The following is a 20,378-nucleotide window of genomic DNA, read 5'->3' on the forward strand; positions in this document are numbered from 1 at the left end:
CATGACCTCCTCAGTATTTCTAGCACCTCATGTTGTTATTTTGGATATCCAGCATCTGCAGCTTTTTTGCTTTTCAATTGAGGAAAAAACGGCCAATATATTAAGTAACACTGTGTCTTCAAAGGATAAACTTCAGAAAGTAGTAAAGAACAGCTGATCTTGAGATGTGCAGCTGAAAGATTTGCATGTTGATAGATTAATTAGCCACATAGTTACCCATAATGTATGGGTGAGTGGTAAAATCTGGAGATGATTGGGAATGAATGGGAATAAAGCAAGATCAATGTAATTGGGTGTTTGATGAGCAGCATGGGTGGTGGCTGAAAGCTAAGTTTCTGACTATCAATGAACCCTTCTCCCATAATATCGTCAGTGATATTTTCTAATCTTTGAGGAGCCTGCTCAGTGAACTGCACTGCACCGTAGCTGGTGCACCTTGCTGTTCTGCTGGAGGAGAGAGTGAATATTTTGTGTGATGGATGCCAGTCCAGTAAGCTACTTTGCTTTTGTTGTTGCCATGTTTCCTGAAAGTTGTTGGAATCATGCTCATTCATGCAAACAAAGGGTGTTCCATTGCAATCTATATTTTTTCTCAAGATATTCTTCACAAGATTTGTCTCCCTACGAATAAAAAAAATGATTTGCTCATTTCAAAGACCAACTAGATCTCTGTTAAGGGGAAAATTTCTGCTTCAGCCAGAATTTTGTATGTTTCAATGAGACCTAAAGCCTAAATACGGGCTTAATCAATTTCTGCTTGTATGATCTTCCTGCCTTCCCAGAATCAGCCTGATGAACATTTGTTATATTACCTCTGTGACAAGTGTATCTTTTGGGTAAGGAGAACACCTGCACACAGCTCTCCAGGAGTTGTTTCATCAAGGCTCTGTATAATGGTTATAAGACTTTTACTCAAAACGCCTCCCTGTGAAAGCTAATTTGCTGTTTGCTTTAACTGCACGTTAACCCTCTGCTTCATGGCTTTGGTAGAGTTGGAAATATTTCGCCCCGTGCTGAGCTTCTTGTATCATTGCTTGCCTTCATGCATCATGTTCTTTCATCTTATGTTGCCTGCTACAAACCCTGCTTCGTCATACCTATAGAATCTCTTGATTAAATGGTTCAGTGCCATTTCCAATTGTCCTCCAACCTCCATCCTTCATAAACTTCAACTAGTTCAACTTTGCTGCCTGAACCACACTGGCTCCCATCAGGCATACTTCCAACTTAAAATTACTTTCCTAGTATTCACATCCTTCCATCGGTCCTCCAGCCAACCCTACAAAACGACATCATTCTCTCATGTTCAGTTATACTACCTCTCTGTTGGCAGCTGTGTGCATGGAAGTATTCCAGTTGTCACTTTCACCGTTCCTCTGAGACATTCCCAGAGTCTGTCTCTGAGCAAATTCCTTCACATCAGTCCAAAGTTGCTATTTCAATCACTGCTAAATCTCATCTGGTTAGTGATATTTTGAAGTACTTTGGGATATTTTACTCTGTTAAAAGGCATATACAAATCAAGTTGGTTACTTTGCAGGGAAGTATCTGATGGTAGAGGTAGTCCAAATTTTCTCTGTAAAGTGATATTTGATTAAGCTGTTGAATTTAATCTCTTCACAGGAACATTTACAGAGTGTTCAGCAGTCTGCCTTCAGCAGGGCCATGGGGAATCTGGCATCCTCACCCAGAAAATCTCTTGATTTAGATGAGGAGGAAACAGACTCTGATGATGATGTCAGGGAAGCATATTGCTATGAGAAAAAAGTGAGTAATTTTTATGTAGATCTTCTCTTCAGAGAGATTCGTCGTAAGTCTAAAATATTTCTCCTGGGTGAATTTGTACATTGTTCACTTATTATACATTTTTTTTTTTAAATTTTATTTTTATTTGGATAAGGAATTCACAATTATCATGTATTTTTTTCACACATATAACCTTTTCCACTGCTTTCATTCACGCTGTTCTTCCTGAGAATAACAGGTAATCCGTATTACTTCCATTTAGTTTTATTGTAACTTCTAAAGGGATGAGGGTGGAATGGTTACAAAGAGTATTGAATGATAAAGAGATTTGAATGATTGAGTGATCAATGGAGATCTGCAAAGGTAATTTGAAGACGGTCTGGACTTGAGGACCATAAGAAGGGTAACTGATGCTGGGGCTCCATGGATGACTCAAGATAATACACTGGGTGAAGAACTCTTTGATAGTGTTCTCCTGAAGACATATTAATCAATATATAACAATCCCTAGGAGTGTACAATTCAGGACTGGAGCTTTGGAATGGAACTCTTTGGTGGGAGAAGTAGCAGTAGGAGAAATTTTGGAGGTTGTAAGCATTTAGCATGGACATAGTTGAGAGTACAGTAACCCAGGAGTCAAAGTTTGCAATTGGGGTCAGGCCATTTTTGATCAGTCGAAGCAAAACTAAATTACAAGCAAGTAATTGTTTGCAGTGAGCGAGGAGAGAACAATATATATGCAGAACAAATGTGTTCTCTATCTAAAAAACGTTCCCAACAGCGAAAACAAAAGAGGGTGAAATTTGAAAGAAAATTGGAGAGGCACAGAATGATGCAGTTATTGGTTCAATATGATAAAGGCTTCATTAATAAAACAAAAGTCTCAGATTTGTTAGTGACCAAGAAAGGTAAAAGGGATTGTGGACGTGGAGAATACTGGAATACTTCCAAGTAGATGCGTTGTCTTCTGTTTTCACAAAATGGGAGGACAGTAATTAAAGCTGAGGAGAAAATGTGAATAATTGAAAATGATAGTTAAATGAATTTTAAGATATCCATCACCTGTAGAAGTAGATAAGTTGGTAGGGCAAGATCTGTCTGCTATAAGAAGCAAGAATGGAAAAAAGAAATCTTTGTATTTAAGTCCTGTTTGGCCACTTTTGGTAGCTAAAGAACCAATACCTTTGTTTAATAAGGGAGAAAGTGATGTTCTAGATAGGTCACACTGGAGGCAGACAAGTTATTGAAAGGAGCGCATGTTCTCATTACCCTGAGGGTAGCAGAGTTAGATAAGGTATCTTAAAAAAGTATTTACTGACTGAGGCATAGTATGCAAAAGTAAGGATTTGTGTTGGAATTGTATAAGACGATAGACTTACAGCTGCACTACAAGAAGCATGTGATAGTGAAGAGGTAGATTAGGAAAATGTTACTTGAACGTCAGATGGCATGGGGGGGTTAGGGAGATGTATTAATGTCTGGGGCAGCAGGGTAGGGGATAAGTTTGTAAACAGATATCCAGAGACTTTACAGCATAAAAGCATGAGGGAACATATAGCAAAAAATAGTGGGAAGGTAGAGGATTGGGAAGCTTTTTAAAAACCAACAGAAGGCAAGTTTTTTAAAAAAAAAAAAGCCCTAAGCAGAGAAAAGATGAAATATGGAGGTAAGATAGCCAATAGTTTGAAGGAGAATGCAATTTTTTTCCCCAACGTGTATATTGGACCATTGGGAAATGACGCTGGAGAGGTAGTAAAGTGGGGGTGGTCAAAGAACTGGTGGACAAACTTGAGTATTTTGTGTTAGTCTTCACCATGAAAGACACTAGCAGAATGCCGGATGTTCAAGAGTGTTGGGGGCAGAAGTGCATGCAGTTGCCATTACTAAGAAGCTGCTGCTGGGGAGCAGAAAGGTCTGAAGGGTAGATAAGTCACCTGGACCAGATAGATGACAATCCAGGGTTCTGAAAGAGATAGCTGAAGAGATTGTGGAGACATTAGAATTGACCTTTCAAGAATCACTGGACTCTAGAATGCTTACTGTGGTATGAAAATTTGCAAATGTCATCCCACTCTTTAAAAAGGGAGGGAGGCAGAAGAAAGGAAATTGTAGACCAGTTAGACTGGCTTCAGTGGTTGGAAAGATGTTGGAGTGTATTTTTAAGGATGAGGTTTTGGGGTACTTGAGGCACATGATGTAATGGGTCGTAGTCAGCAGGGAAAATCTTGCCTGAGAAATCTGTTGAAACTCTTTGGAGAAATAACAGACAGCATTGTCAAAGGAGAGTCAGTGAATGTTGCTTACATAGATTTTCAGAAGGCATTTGTCAAGATGTTGCACATGAGGCTGCTTAACAAGATAAGAGCCCATGGTATTACAGGAAAGATACTAGCATACATAGGTGAGTGGCTGACTGGAAGGCGGAGAATGGGAATAAAGGGAACATGTTCTGATTGGTTGCCGGTTACTAGTGGTGTGCCAAAGGGGTTGGTATTGGGACCGCTTCTTTTCATCTTATATGTCAGTGATTTGGATGAAGGGATCGATGGCTTAGTGCCCATGTTTACAGACAATACGAAGGTAGGTGGAGGGGCTGGAAGTGTTGAGGAAGTGGGGTGTCTGCAGGAGGAATGAGGCACATTGGGGGAATGGGCAAAGAAATGGTAGATGGAATATAGTGCAGGGAAGTGCATGGTCATGCTCTTTGGCAGAAGGAATAAAGGCATGGACTATTTTCTAATGGGGAGAAAATTCAAAAATTTGAGGTGCGAAGGGACTTGGGAGTCTTTGTGTAGGATTCCTTGAAGGTAAACTTACAGGTTGAGTCAGTGGTAAGGAAGGCAAATGCAATGTTAGCATTCATTTCGAGAGGACTAGAATACAAAAGCCAGGATGTAATGCTGAGGCTTTATAAGTCATTGTGAGCAGTTTTGGACCCCTGAATCTAAGAAAATATGAGCTGGCGTGGGAGAAGGTTCAGAGGAAGTTCACTGGAATGACCCCAGAATGAGTGACTCTGGGCCTGTACTTGAGTTTAGAAGAATGGGGGGGGGGCAGGGGGGGGAATCTCATTGAAACTCGTTGAATATTGAAAGGCCTAGGCAGAGTGGAAATGGAGAGAATGATACCTATAGTGCGGGAATCTAGGGTCAGAGGGATTAGCCTCAGAAATGAGAGACATTCATTTATTGCAGAGATGAGAAGGAATGGTTTTATTCAGAGGGTGGTGAATGTGTGGAATTCTTTGCCACAGACAGCTGTGCAGGCCAAGTCATAGGGTATATTTAAGCTGGAGGATGATAGGTTCTTGAGTAACGAGGGCATCATAGGTTATGGGGAGAAGGGGAGAAGGCAGGGGAGTGGGTTTGAGAGTGATATTAAATCAGCCATAATGGAATAGTGGAGCAAACTCAATGGGCTGAATAACTATTTCTGCTCATTTGTCTTATAGTCTTATGGACTTGGATTATGTTAAAATTTACTATTTGAGGAAAAAGTTGAAATAAAAAGCTTGGTAATGTTGGTTGTGAAGTGAACAGGATGTTGTAAAAAAAACAATTGTGACTCAGTAATGGAATTCAGGAAACCTTTTTTAAAAAAACCTTGTCTATATGTGATCTCTGTTTTCTGTGGTGAATGAGCAGATGAATTGAAAGGACATTTAAGAATAGATAATGATAGCCTTGTTTTATGATTTCACATTCCATGAACAGAAAACAAAAATATTAACAAAAATTTAATTGAAGTGTAATTTCAGAGGTCTGGGCAAGTTTTAACAGAAAACACCTTTTATCCCTAGCAACACACACAAAGTGCTGGAGGAACTCAGCAGGTCAGCGTATATGAAAATGAATAAACAGTTGAAGTTTTGCGCCAAGACCCTTCATCACAACTGGAAAGGGAAGTTGAAGACACCAGGATAAAAACATGAGGGGGAGAGGGGAAGGAGGATAGCTAAAAGGTGATAAGTGAAGCCAGATGAGTGAGAAAGGTAAAGGGCTGGAGAAGGAGGAATCTGATGGGGAAGGAAAGTGGACCTTCGGAGAAAGGGAATGTAGAGGTTGGATGCAAAGTTGATAAAATTGAGATCAGCATGGGTGCTTAAAGCAGCACCAATGTAGTCAGTGTAGTGCAGTAAGAGTTGGGGAACATTACTACAGGAGACTTGGAATATGGACTGCTTCACGTACCCAACAAAAAGGCAGGCAAAGCTGGACCCTTGGGAGTGCCCATGGGTACTTGTTGAGTTTGGATAAAGTGGGAAGAGCCAAAGGAGAAATTGTTGAGGGTGAGGACAATTTCTGCCAGACCAAAGAGAGTGGTGCTGGAGAAGAACTGGTTGGGTCTCTTGTCAAGAAAGTAGCAGAGAGCTGTAATGCCTTCGTATGAGGGATAGAAGTGTATAGGGACTGGGTATCCATGGTGAAAATGAGGTGGTCAGGGCCAGGTAATTGAACGTTGAGATTGAGAGCATGTGAAATGTCATGGATGTAGGTGGGAAGGGACTGAATCATGGGATAGAATAGAGTATGTGGACACCAGTTCAGTCGGGCAGGATCAGGCAGAGACAGTGGACCTACCCAGATAGTCAGGTTTGTGACCTTGGGTAGGAGGTAGAAATAAGCAGTGCGGGGTAAGGGAACTGAGTTTGGTGGCAGTGGATGGGAGATCTCCAGATTTGATGAGGTTAGTGATGCTGTGGGAGACAGTGGCCTGATGGTGCTTTTAATCCCTTTTTGATAATTAATAAATAGGAAACATAGATTTAAGGTAGTTTGTGAAACGATTAGTGAAAAGTTTGAGGGAAGTTATTTCACTTAATGTTAGTTGTGGGTCTGGAACTCACTGTTTGAAAGAGTGGTGAAGGCAGAAAATCCAGTCCCATTTACAAAGTATTTGAAGTTCACAACTAACAAAAGGTGAAAAGTGGAATGAGTCAGTTTTTTTATTTTGAACAGCTTTCATGCATATGGAAGTGTCCTGAACTTTAAATTTCACTGATTCTTTTGATAGTCACACAATTCAACAATGATGCAGATTTTTGTTTAGCGTTAATCAGAAAAATATCATTTTGGAAATATAGATTTGTAAAATTAAGAAGGCCAATAATAGAGGTAAATTTTGTGATGAAGGAATGGGGAAAGTTGAAGGTATTTGTTGATGGTATATAGGAACTTGAAAAATGCTAGAGTTTAACACAATTGTATATGGAAGTTACAGGTTCCTTGAAGGATTTTGTGCTCAGGATTCATTGCATTACTTCAGATGTAGTCTTACTATGGTTCTCTGTAGCAGTAGTGAAACATCGGCATCCTTTTGAGCAACCTGTTGTCTAGTTTCAATGTCAGCCTTCTGTCAGCATGATGTGAAGTGATACATTGGCCATTTTGGAATATTCAGAGAAGCTGCTTCTTAATAGGATTGTAAGTCTTCAGAGGGCTGTAGTAGGTACCTAATTATTGATTGTATTCAACTTCAGATTGATAAATTTCTGTAGAGAAAACTAAGGTTGGACAGATTAGTGGATTTGAAATTTTGGATTGGCGTAAAAGGCAAAGCCTTTGCAGTTTTTGCCCCAGCTTCAATTTCCTATATGTTCTAGCCCTCATTACATCTTGTCCAAACCCACTGGAATCAAAATTTATTCTGATTCTGTACTAGCCATCCTTGAAAGACTGTTTTGTATTGTTGCACTGTCCTAATCTGAAAGTTCTGTAGCTGAGTTCACTTCCTTGTATTATATTTAAAAATTCAAAGTAAATTTATTATCTAAGTGCATATATCACCTGCTGGCATTCACAATAAATACAAAAATCATAGAATCATTGAAAGACTACACCCAATAAAATGGACAAATGACCAATATGCAAAAGACAAACTCTGCAAATACAAAGTGAGAAAAAAGAATAATAATAGAGATGAGATGAAGAGTCCCTGGAAGTGAGTCCATAGGTTGTAGTAACAGTTTCGTGATTGGGTGAGTGAAGTTATCCCCTCTGGTTCAAGAGTCTGATGGTTGAGGGATAATAAGTGTTCCTGAACCGGGTGGTGAGGACCCTTGATGTTGGATGCTTCTTTCCTGCGACAGCACTCCATGTGGGTGTGCTCAGTGGTGGGGAAGGCTTTACCCATGATGTACTGGGCTGTATCTACTAGATTTTTGTAGACTTTTTCCATTCATGAACATTGGTGTTTCCGTACCAGTCCATGATGCAACCAGTCAATATACACTCCACCACACATCTATAGAAGTTTGTTAAAGTTTTAGATGGTCTGCTGAATCTTAGCAAACTTGTAGGAAAGTAGAGTTTGCTGTATTGATCTCTTTGTAATGGCACATACGTGCAAGGCCTAGTGCATTTCCTCTGAAATAGTAACACTGAGGAATTTAAAGTTGCTGATTCTCTCCACCTCCAATCCCCCGATGAGAATTGTCTCATGGACTTCTAGTTTCCTCCTGAAGTTAATCATCAACCCCTTGGTCTTGCTGACATTGAATGAGAGGTTGTTGATGTGACACCACTCAGCCAGATTTTCAATCTCCCTCCTATATGCTAATTTGTCACCACTTCTGTTTCAGCCAACGTCAGTGGTGTCAGCAAACTTAAAAATGGCATTGGAGTTGTGCTTACCTCACAGTCATAAGTATAAAGCAAGTAGAGCAGGAGGCTAAACACAGCCTTGAGGTGCACCTGTGCTGATGGTGATTGTGGAGGAAATGCTGTTGCCAATCTGAACTGACTGGGGTCTGCAAGTGAAGAAATAATAGGATCCAGTTGCACAAGGTGGCATTGAGGTCTAGGTCTTGAAGCTTATTGAATTTTTAAGGGGTTGATGGTATTGAATGCTGAACTGAAATCAGTGAAGAGCATCCTGATGTCTGCATCTTCGCTGTCCAGGTGTTCTATGGTTGAGTGAAGAGCCAGAGATGGCATCTGCTGTTGGCATTGCATGAAATTTAATGTTGCTATGCAAGATATTTTAGTAGTTCTGTACAAAAGCAACTCTACACTTCCAATTTGAAGTTACTTAACACTCTCCTTTGTATCATGATTTTAATTCCTCATTCTGTGTTACTCATGCTGAATTTGTATTATGTTCTTTGATCCATTTTGTAACAAGCAATGAATAACATGTGATTTAGGTTGCATTGGTCTCAAACTGTGAAAGTTGTCTTTTGTTTGCCAGGATGGTGCAAGCAGCGTGTCCTCTGGTAGCATGGAGCCAAACCTGTTCTGTGATGAAGAAATTCCGATAAAAGCAGAGGAAGTGGTGTCACATGTATGGCCAGCTGCACCTTCTTTCTGTGCAGAACATGCTTATTCTTCAGCATCAAAGTCCTGTTCACAAGGTCAGTCTGGTACTTCTCTACAGTGTCTTCTTTCTCACTCTTCTCTCTTGTAGCTTTGGAGTACTATCTCCAACTATTGGTGGCTCTGTCTAAGATATCCCACTGCCCTAATCTTTCCCTCTAACCTACCTGTTTTGTTTTCCTTTTTAAAGTGATAATTTTTGATTTTCAGAGATATTTTTGAATTGTTATTGAGTTATGCCATAGAAGGAAGCCACTCAATGGGACTCTTAACAAAAGAATAAAAGCAGAAAGCAACCTGATTTTTACGCACTGGAGAAACTGGTTTTCAAGATGTTCCATGAGAGCTATATCACGCCGAGAGGGAAGGTGGGACATTGATCTGGAATCTTACATTGGGCCTCACTGTGAGAGGCTAAAGAGGCAGCAGGGTAGAAGTGGGAAGAAGACCTGAAGTAGCATGACAACAAGGATATCTGAGGTTACTGTCAAAAATAGAGGACTTCTGCAAAGCAGTCACCCAATCTGTGTTTTGTTTTCTAATGTTGATCACTCCCAATTAAACCGTTATTTTTATCCTATCCTGTAAATTATTTCCCCTCAAATGCCAGTCACTGTCCTTTCATAACCCTGATTGTGTCTGCTTACCCCACCCTTGCTGGTAATACATTCCAGATCATAACTACTACCTGCATGAAAGGTTTTCTTTGCATCACTTTTGTGTCCTGTACGTGAAATGGGAACAGCAGCAGTTTTTTTTTCACAATCATCTTGCATTGGATTCCGTCATCTCTGGGACAATTCTAATAAATCCTAATGGCAGCTTATCTGTTTGGAGGAGGTGTAAATGGAAGAGAGAAAGAACAAAATGACACAATGGAATTGTGAAATAGAGCACAGTAGTTGCTAGATATATGACAAGGGAGAATGGTAGTAAATCTTTTTTTTTGTGTCCTCTCTGCAGCCTCTCTAATGTATCTTTGGATTTTACTCTTAAAACTCACCAAACAGAAAATACCATATATCTGCAATTCAAACAGGTGTAGCGTTGATTTCTATGTGACCAATTATTATCTATAATCCTTCTGGACTCTTGTATCTTTCAGTTATGAAGTGTGCAAAATAGTGTATTATAATTAATAGGACCGAGAGTAATTGCACCGGACATCAATTTTTTTCTGAAAGTGTTGATTCGTCAGAGTTTTTCTTTGTTTATGATAGACCACTTGAAGCTGAACACAAACATAATTTCAGACTACTTGTATCATGTAGGAATTTGGAGAAACAAGAAATTTACTTTTATTGAATATAATGCATTTGATTGAATGGTGCTTGCACTTTGCAATAGGTCAGCTAAGCTAAAATGTTCTATTGATTATTTTCAGTTGAGTTTGAGGCTGAGGCTTCTCACTTAAGTGTCCAACAATAATCTGCCAACATTGGTGGATTCTCATTGCTCTGATAGTGTTTTTCTATGACTGCAATGTCCTGGTGAAACCTTTCACCATGCTCGTCACTGACAGTGCCAAGGTTTGCAGGGAAGAAGTCCAAATGGGAACGCAGAAAATGAACCTTTCATGACATGTTGAACTTCATGGTTTTGTCTGCTTGATGCATATTTTCAACCAGCTGAATGTAGTTTGATGCTCTGTAGTTGCCAAGAACATTTTCAACAAAATCCTTGAATGCCTTCCATGAGATTTTCTCCAGTCCCACTAGAAGTTCTTCAGATTGCCTGTTACCGATGACTGGTTTGATTTGTGGACCAACAAAAAGCCTTCCCTAATCTGGGCATCAGGTATTATGACTTGAATTATGAATTGAAATAACAAATGCAAGCGATTTAAAAAGAAATGGTGTGTGATAGGGAAATTTCATGGCGATTTTTCATGATCAGCACCCCAAAATCGATAAGATCCACCAAAAAGTATTCAGGAAGCAAAATCTTTGTTGTCCAGAGTTATTTATCTGCTCTCACTTCTCGTTTTACAAATCTCCATTCCGTTCTCCACTCGTCTTGACTCTTAATCTTTCTTTTCCCTAATTTCCCTTTCCCAAATTTCCCCTTCCCTAAAATAAAATTGACAAAGAGCTATCTCTGCCTATTTTGACTTTCTCCCAACATAATGAATGGACATAAAGCTGTAAAATATCTATTTCCTACTGATGAGCATTTGATATGCACCCATTGAACATTTGTTTTCATCTCTTAAATCTTCTGGTCAATGGTAACCCCAATCACGGTGATAGTGGGGGACTCAGTTGCTCTTAAGCCATGTCAGTGATATTTGATTAGATCGATCTTGTTGGTGATGTTGCCTGATATGTGCTCCTGAGGACATTGTTCCGAGGAACATCTGCACCAATATTGTAGAGCTGGCGTGATTGACATCCAACAGACAACCACTTGAGCAGTATGATAAACCAGTGGACAGATTTTTGTCTGAAGTCCATTGGCCCCAGTTTACCAAGGTATGGCACTCAGTGAACTGATGCAGTCAGTTAAAATCAAGGGGAGGGCAGCCACAGTTTGGAATTTGGCTCTTGAGTCAATATTTTGAGCTTGGCTCTGGCCAAATTGAACATCAGTAAACTGGATATTGGTGAGCAAGAATCGATTCATAGCTGTTCCTGCCACTTCTCTGATAGTAGAGTGAATGACTACTGCTTTCAAGTAACTTTAGAAACAGAAGCTGTCATACATTTTTTAAACCAAGATACCGAGCAAATCCAATGAGTAAATGTACCTTCGAGCCATATCAAATGGCAGAGCAGTCTCCGTGGGCCAAATGGCCTCATTCTGTTCCTGTGTGTTATAGTCTTAAGTTGCCCAGGAACAGTTAATGGGGCTGAATGTTATTATGTGTCCATAGCTGGATCAGGGTTTTCACAAATTGCAGCCAGGCAAAGCTTCAAGGTGCCATCTGTGCACCAGGGTAGCTTGACTGATAGTTGCCATCCTGCATGGGGTTTGTCCATATGTTCTGCAGCAGATTGAAATTTAGTTTTTGGGTCAATACACAGTGCTTATTTGTAAAGATATGTCCTGACCAGATTTTCCTCCAAGATTCTAAGAGGAAATGGAGCAGTAATGATCCAGATTTGATTTGCCTTGTCAAATAAACAAGCAGAACATACTTGGGTAATTTCCCACATTGTATTCAGAATTGAAACTGGATTATCTTGAGTCTTGTGACAGTAATACAGGGCTGGTGAGACTAAAAGTGGAGTGTTGGTTGCATCAAAGGGAAACCTCATCCCTGCATCTGTCTCATCACTAAGAATTTTGTGTTCCAATGAGAATATCTCTAAATATGCAAAATAAGCTTGTTACCCCCCCCCCCACCCAAGTTCCAGTAATGGAACAGTGCGGTTGGAAGTAGAGAGAGTTCTGCAATACAAAATTTTTGCACTTCGTTGGTCATATTGTTTGACCCCATAGCCTTTGGAATTCTAGTGCTTGCAGCTTTTTCAGGGCACAGCAAGTGAATTAACTAACTGAAGACCAGCTTCTGTGATGAGTCCTTAGGAGGACGCCAGGGTGAACCCTTCATGTGGCTTTCTCATAGAAGATGGCTGTAAATACTTGAGCCTTTTGCACTTGTGTGCTGAGCTCTGGTGTTGTTGAGGAAGATCATTTTGGAATACCCTTGTCCTTAAATGTCTGCCCTAATCATGACCAGTTGTGACAGAACCAAAGAACTTTGATCTGATATGCTGTTCATAGGACTGTTTAGCTCTGTGCATTATTGTCCTTCTGCTCTTTTACAGGCAGGTTTCCCCTTTTTCTACTTTTACTCATTGGTATGTTTTTTTTTAGTTACTGCTAGCACTGTGCCTGGCATGCCTTCTGCACTCATGAGTATGATTGGAATCTGGATTGACAGTGGGAGAAATGCTGGGCCATAAGATCACAGATTATGCTGGAGTACAGTTCTGCTGCAGCTAATGGCCAGTGGATTATGGATCCTAAGATGATGAGATCTGTTCTGTTTTAAGTCATTTTCCAAAATAATATGAATGGTGTTGATGATATGAAGATGGAACTTGATCTCTGCACAGGCAATGAAGTGGCTCTCTTTTAACACTTCATGCACAGGCACATTTGTGATGAGTAAGGACAAAGCTAGGGTAGATGGTAGGGACAAAGTCGGGATGGTTGTCCTTCATCTTGATTCCTTCACTACACATCAAAGCCAGTTTGTCAACAGTGTTGTTTGGAACGTGGCCAGATTAGTTGGTGTTGCTGTTGGTGGGCCATTCTTGATGATGGATGTCAGATAAAAGATGAGGGCACATAATTTTGAGGTTAATATATTTCCATAGATCTAGAAATAATGTTGTTCTGACCTCACTAAACAAGTTTCATTCTGCAATGCTTGTGATTTCTTACTACTGGAAAGGACGTTTCAGGCCATCATCAGCTTATTGACAGTAGCATATGGAAAGAAGTTTCTTGCAGTCTGTGTTCACAAAACAAAGTTATTTTACCAGTCTGCTCTTGCGTTACTTCACCACATTACTGCAGTGAAGGCTGACAGCGAGACCTTGGAAAAGATGAGCCATTTCCCATATTTTGGGAGTCGCCTTATGGATGACAAGACTTGCCAGTGTCCTTCGTGTGCCTCACCATTCTTGACTGTTTAAGGAAAAGATGTTTGATAATTAAGACCTCAAATCTGGTACAATGCTAGTTATCCATCAGCAATTTTTTTTTGTCCTTTACTATGCCTTATGACTTGGACTACTTTAGACCTCAAGGCACAGCAGAGGTACCACGCATTGCATCTCCACAAAATCATCCTCAGACAAATGGACAGGTATCAGTCTCATAAGTCAACTTTACCAGTATTGATTACATGCAGTCAGCTCCATTGGGCAGACCACGTCATTCACATGTCCAACACCAGACTCTTCACGCAGTTGATACCAAGCTGCCTCGTTAAAACCATCAAGGATTGGAGGAAAAGAATCAAGGATGTCCCAGAAATATCCTTGGGTGTGGAAAATGCAACATTTTCTACTGACCAGTGGAAAACCCGAGCTCATGACCACTCAGAGCAAAGGAGGAGCTTTGAAGGTGGTACAGACGGACTCGGGTCTAGATGTTGGGAGCATGCAGAAACCCAGTGTAAATGATTGTGGATTACATCACTTCACCAGTCAGCCACCATGCCCATTCTGTCAGTCACCTTCTTTCTCACTTGTGATAGATTTACAGTTCCTATATTGTTTTGTTTGATATACAAAAACCAACAAAATGGAGTAGAAGAAAGTTGTTTGATCTCAGTAGAATGTAAGAGAGAAGCTTAACATTGATAAAGGATTAATTATAGCTATCAGAAAACAATTAGGATTTCAGTGTTGTTTATAGGTTGGCACGTTCAAGTGCCACGGTTCTTTGGCATTTTTCTTACAATTCCTGAAGCACTAAAGTATTAATTTCAATTTCAGCGGCAGAATAGTTCTCACTCTCCAATGCCAGTTCATTCTTTTGTAGATAAAGCCTAAAGCTTCTCACAGTGCTCCAAATATGATCTGACCAATGTCTTATAAAGCCTGGGCATTACGTCCTTGCTTTTATTACTGGTGGTTCAGAGTCTAGGACCAGGGGGTCTAGCCTTATTATGGAAGGATGTCCCTTTAGAACAGAGATTAGATGAACTTGTTTAACTATAGGGTAGCGAATTCGTGGAATTTTTTGCCATAGATGGCAGTGGAGGCCAAGTCAGGTCACTGAGTGTATTTAAAGGGAGGTTGATAGGTTCTTGATTAGTAAGGGTGTCAAAGATAAAAGCATGGTCAATTGCACTTTATGAGGGATTAACAGATTAAATTTTGGGTATTGAGGTGATTATGGGTGTGGTGTCAAGGTTGTAAAGGGCAGGATCTTGGGAATGACAGGCAGTGGTGCATGAGCTTGAGGGTTACTGCAGTTTTCAGATTATCAAATATTTCTGATTCAGGCAGCAGCTCTCTACTGTTGATATGTTTATTATCAAGTCAGTGTAGTTCATATGCAGCTAATCGACTACAGGGCTGATAGATACCACTTTCTAACCTGCTCATTCTCCCAGGTTCTGGAACTCCTCGGAAGCAGCCCCGTAAGACACCACTGGTGCCACGCAGCTTGGAACCACCTGTGCTGGAGCTATCACACAGTGCAAAAGTTCAGCTGGAGGAGTTAATGATGGTGGGAGATCTTCTGGAAGTGTCCCTGGATGAGACACAGCATATTTGGAGAATACTGCAGGCTACACACCTTCCTGCTGAGGACAGATTTCTGCAGATAGTGGAGGTATCACAAATTTCATTCTAGACTCCCTTCTCATTATCTTCAAGTTACGTTTGTCATTTGTCATGTATATAATGTATATAGAAATGCGACATTTCTCTGAACCAGAGTAAAGCACAGTAGTACACATAACACACAATAACTTAAGGTGAGGATAAAATCTACAGATGAATCACATATAAATAATAAACTGAAGTGCATAAATTAAATACTGTAAGGTACGGAACAAATTAATCAGTGACACTTCAAATCTGATGCAGCAGGAGTTCAAAAGCCTAATGGCCTGAGGGAAGAAACTGTTTCCCATCCTTACTGTTCTTTTTATGCACCAGATTGTCCTGCCTGATGGTAGAAAATCAGAGGATGGTGGGTGGGATTCTTAAAAATACTAAGGGCCCTGCGTTCGCAGTGCTCCTGATAAATGTTCCTATGGATGGTAGGGAGACCCCTCTGATTCTCTAAGCTGTTCTCACAGTCCGTTGTAGAGACTTCTGTTCTGATGCTGAGCTCTCCCATACCAGATGGAGATGCAACTTGTCAGGATACTCTCAATGGTGCTTTTGTAAAATGCAGTTAAGATGGGGGTGGGGAGCCTGAGTTGCCTCAATCTTCTTAGGAAGTGGAGGCACTACTGTGCTGTCTTGTTCAGGGAGGTGATATTAAGGGATCAGTTGAGGTCATCCGTGATGTGAACTCCCAGGAACTTGGTGGACTGAACCCCCTCTAAATTGGTGCACTTAATTCTCTCGAAAGAGGAGCCATGTATTTTCAGAGGGCGGTTGTTTATCTGTACCTTCCTGAAGTCCACAATGGTTTCCTTGGTCTTTTCCACGTTCAGGCTTAGGTTGTTCTTCTCGCACCAATTCAGCAGCCCCTCTTCTTCCTCTCTGTACTCGGTCTTGTCATCATTGTTGATGAGGCCGACCACTGTTGTATTATCCGCAAATTTGATAACACAGTTTGAACTAAATCCTGCAACAACTTCTTTTATGATCATTAGTTAATCGTTAGTTAATCTTGTTTTACAATATCAGAGAAAGATATTCAAACCTCTGAGGATAAAATACAAATAGTGAGAAGGTGTCCACCATCATCAGCTTTGATGTCTCAACACCAAAGAGCGTACTTGAAGATAACCTGATAGAAAATGTTTGATAATAATGAGGAAAACAAGCCTATTTCAAGAATTTAAATAATATTCCAGTTTGAGCAAGGGAAAATATTGTCTCCTAGTTCTTCTGGCTAATATTTTCAGTGATTCTTCTGATGATTACTGCTTTATTTCAGGATGATGGCCCAGAGGAAAAAGCCATCCGAATTAAAGTCAAGGATTCTTCTGAGAAAAAGCGAAAGCGGAAACTGGAAAAAACTGAACTGATCTTGGGCGAGAGCAAGAAGTTAAAGGAGCTTAGAAAGTTTGACAAGCCCAAAAAGAAAAAGCTAAAGCTGAACCCCGAGAAAACAAAGGAACAGAGCAAACTAGTGAAGAAATTGGGCAAAGAAGAAAAGGACAGAGAGAAGAAGAGAAAAGAGAAGTCCAAAGAGAATACAGAGAAAACCTTAGAAAAGAAAGAAAAGAAACTGATTTTACCAGCTCGAGAGGATTGGTCTGCAGCAGAGGAGTCGGAGGATGAAAATGCAGTTTGTGCTGCTTTGCATTGTCAGCGTCCCTGTGGAGAAGAGGTTAGCAGTCATATTGCACTAATGGTGATGATTAGGACTAGCAGGTTTATTGTTCATAATGGAGTAAACCTGGTATCTGAATGGATTAATAGTTTAAAGAGAGAACCAGTAAAGTTAATTGTAAGATTTGTTCTTAGTTTTTAATCCAAAGTGGAAAAATTGAGTCATTTGGAGTTTAAATTATTTTTTAATTTGCATAAAAATTACCAAAATGGTAGCAGTGCAGTTGGGGCAATGGTATTACAACTCGGAGTTCAATTCCAGCATTATCTGTAAGAAACTTTTTACATTCTTCCTGTGTGCACGTGGGTTTCCTCCTTCAGTCCAATGATGTACTAGTTAGTAGGTTAATTGGTCATTGTAAATTGTACTGTGATTAGGCTAGAGTTAAATAGGTGGGTCAGAAGGACTTCTTCCATGCTGTATCTCTAAATTAATAAATTATCATCAGACTCTTAAATATAACCAGCTTGCCTCAATCCACTGAGGAATTCTACTTGTTTCAGAGACATACTTTAATGAAATGCTCACTTTTCAGTTCTGCAGGAAATAAAACCTAAATTGATTTTGCAACCTGAACTGTACAGTCCTGACATAATTGTGGTAGACAGTTTAACAGTAGATGAGAGGAGGTGGTGGTAGCTGCAGAAACATCCCCACACTCACCAATGTCATGGCCTGGAATGTCAGTGCTGAAGACAAGGCTGAATCTTTTACACAATCAGCAGTCAGAGCTGAGAGGATGATTTAGACTCCCCCATTACAAAAGCCATCCTTCAGCTGATTTACACAAAATGCTGGAAGAATGCAGCAAGTGAGGCAGTATTTGTGGAGAGGCATAAACAGTCAATGTTTGAGCTAGACCCTTCATGGGCCTGATGAAGGGTCTTTGCCTGAAATGTCAACTGTTTATTCCCCAACATAGATGCTGCCTGACTTGCTAAGTTCCTCTAGCATTTTGTGTATGTTCAAGATTTCCAGAATTTACAGAATCTCTTGTGTGTAGAACCACACATAATTTAATTCGTTCTGTGTGATGTCAAGAAACAAAAACTCAATACAGCAAAGGATATGGCTGTGGACTCATCCCGACCATAGTCCTAACATTTTGTGTTCCAGAGCTAGACCCCTGTCTTGGCTAAATTGTTCTTACAAAGCTGAAACATTGGCAACATGGTGGATTGCCCAAGTATGTGCTGTCCACACAAATCAGGAAAATAACAAAATATAACTAATTATCTTCAGCAAATGAATGGACAGTGTTAACTTGGGTAATACTTGGTCACTAGTAATCTGCTCACCCATGTCCAGTTTAGCTTTAAGCAGGGTGTCTCAGCTCCAAATGTAGACTGGAGAGCTGAATCCCAGAGGAGAGTGATATCATCATGGCAGTTAAACAATTGTGGTAATAAGAACATTGAATTCTTTGGAAAGCTGGTTAGTGGCATCAAGGGGACAAACATTCCAATGGTTGTAGGCAGGCCTACCTTCAAGATTCAGATTGATTTATCATACGTACATTGAAACGTGCAGTGAAGTGCATCGTTTGTGTTAACAACCAGTGCACCCTGGGATGTTTGGGGGGGGGGTACAATCAGCAAGTGTCGCCACACATTCCAGCGACAACATAACATGCCCTCAGTGCTCAGCAGAACAACACAGAACACAGCAAAACAAGCCCTGTTTTCCCCACTATCTCCCACCCACACATATATACAGTCCTCCAATCCCGGGGCAGGCTGTCTTGGCCTCCAGCCTGCAGCTGACTTGAATTCGCAGGTATTGGGCTTGGACTTCTGCAGCAGACTCGCAAACAATTACTGTACTAGGGACGGGATATAGTAAGGATTTGTTCATTATTTACTCATAATCCTGCAAACTTCACTCCTTGGATTCCTTTTCACTTTATAGTACCTCTTTTGTGGCAAAGGAATCCAAGGCACCCTGGCATAGTGATGGTTACAGTAGTTATGGTTGTTTTTGGTCAATTGTCCCACCCTCAGGACTTACGGATGGTCTGCTATGCTGAATCATATTCAGCTACTTTCTTCCATATTAAGGTTAGAAGTGGCAATGTTTGCGCAATATTCAGTTTTTTTTGCAGCTCTGATGTAAGTGAAGGGAGTACTTCATGCATCTAAATGAAGATAGCATACAGTGTGATCAGTGGTAAAAACAAAAGGGTACTGGAAACTATCCTGAGAGTGTAAGAGTACAAAAAACAAATCTACTGATCATTTAGTTGAACCAAAGAGCTGGGGAATTCATAGAAGTAAGTTCAGATTAAATATAAATAAGTCACTTAATAGTAATATATGAAGTATATGTTTGTGGATGCAAATGCAAGTGAAAACCAGCTGATTACAGGGGGAGGAAAGATGAAGGAAATAAAGGTGGCAAATATAAGAAATCCAGAACTATTTTGTACGCATGAAAGCAGGAAAGGTTTATAAGAGAGGTGTGGTCCATGAGAGACCAAGGAGAAAATCCAGTGAGGACAGAGCGTGGCTGACGTATTGGAAATTTATCAAGGGAGAGAATGCTGCTGGGGTCTCAGCGGAGGAAGATGTAGTTTACAATTTGTATTTGCAAAATATCACTAGAAATTATACTAAAAGATAGTTGCACTTAAACTAAATAAATCATCTGGTCCGGGTGACGTGGTTGTAAGGGTGGTAACAGCAGAGGCCATGGCTGTGTTCAATGGTTCTATTTAATATCAGAGAATGTATACAGTGTACAACATGAAATTCTCACTCTCCACAGACATCCTCAAAACAGAAGGAAAAAGCCCAAAGAATGAATGACAGAAAAAAGTAAGAACCTCAAAGCCCCCTATCACCTCCCACACACAAGCAGCATCAACTCTCCCCCTCCCACTTCCCCCACTGCATTGGCATTTCCACCACCGACCATGCAAGCAACAGCAAAGCCCCCAAAGAGAGACGATGGTCTACAGTACATCAAAAAACTTAACTGTTCACGCCAACATTTCAACCTCTCTCTGTGTCTCTGTCTGTCTGTCTGTCTGTCTCTCGACAGATATCACTCCTTCCACGTGAGATGGGAGACAAACAGTCATTATTTCAGTGTTACAGTGACAATTTCATACATTCAGTGAACTCCACAATATTTGTAGATTCAGGGATGATGTTGAAGATGGGAAAACTGCAATATTACCACTTCATTCAAATAAGAATGCATAGATAAACACATAATTACTGACTGGATTGTTTAACTTGCTGATAGGGAAAGTCCTCAAATGTGCTGAATTAGCAGTCATGTGGGCAATTGGGGATTGTTTCATTCTTTTTTTAGTTAAAGGCAAATTATATTTAACTT

General features: G+C 40.3%; 1 protein-coding gene across 1 annotated transcript in view; it reads left to right on the forward strand.

Annotated features, from left to right (window-relative positions):
- Positions 1-20,378, forward strand: part of kdm5a (lysine demethylase 5A) — a 168,753-nt gene that overhangs the window by 138,846 nt on the left and 9,529 nt on the right. The window contains exons 24-27 of the mRNA XM_063058334.1: positions 1,624-1,767; positions 8,935-9,097; positions 15,136-15,356; positions 16,641-17,036. Of these exons, the coding sequence (XP_062914404.1) occupies positions 1,624-1,767; positions 8,935-9,097; positions 15,136-15,356; positions 16,641-17,036 (924 nt within the window). The remainder of the gene's footprint in view (positions 1-1,623; positions 1,768-8,934; positions 9,098-15,135; positions 15,357-16,640; positions 17,037-20,378) is intronic.

Source organism: Mobula hypostoma, chromosome 9 (genome assembly GCF_963921235.1).
Source record: "Mobula hypostoma chromosome 9, sMobHyp1.1, whole genome shotgun sequence".
Taxonomy (NCBI): Eukaryota; Metazoa; Chordata; class Chondrichthyes; order Myliobatiformes; family Myliobatidae; genus Mobula; species Mobula hypostoma.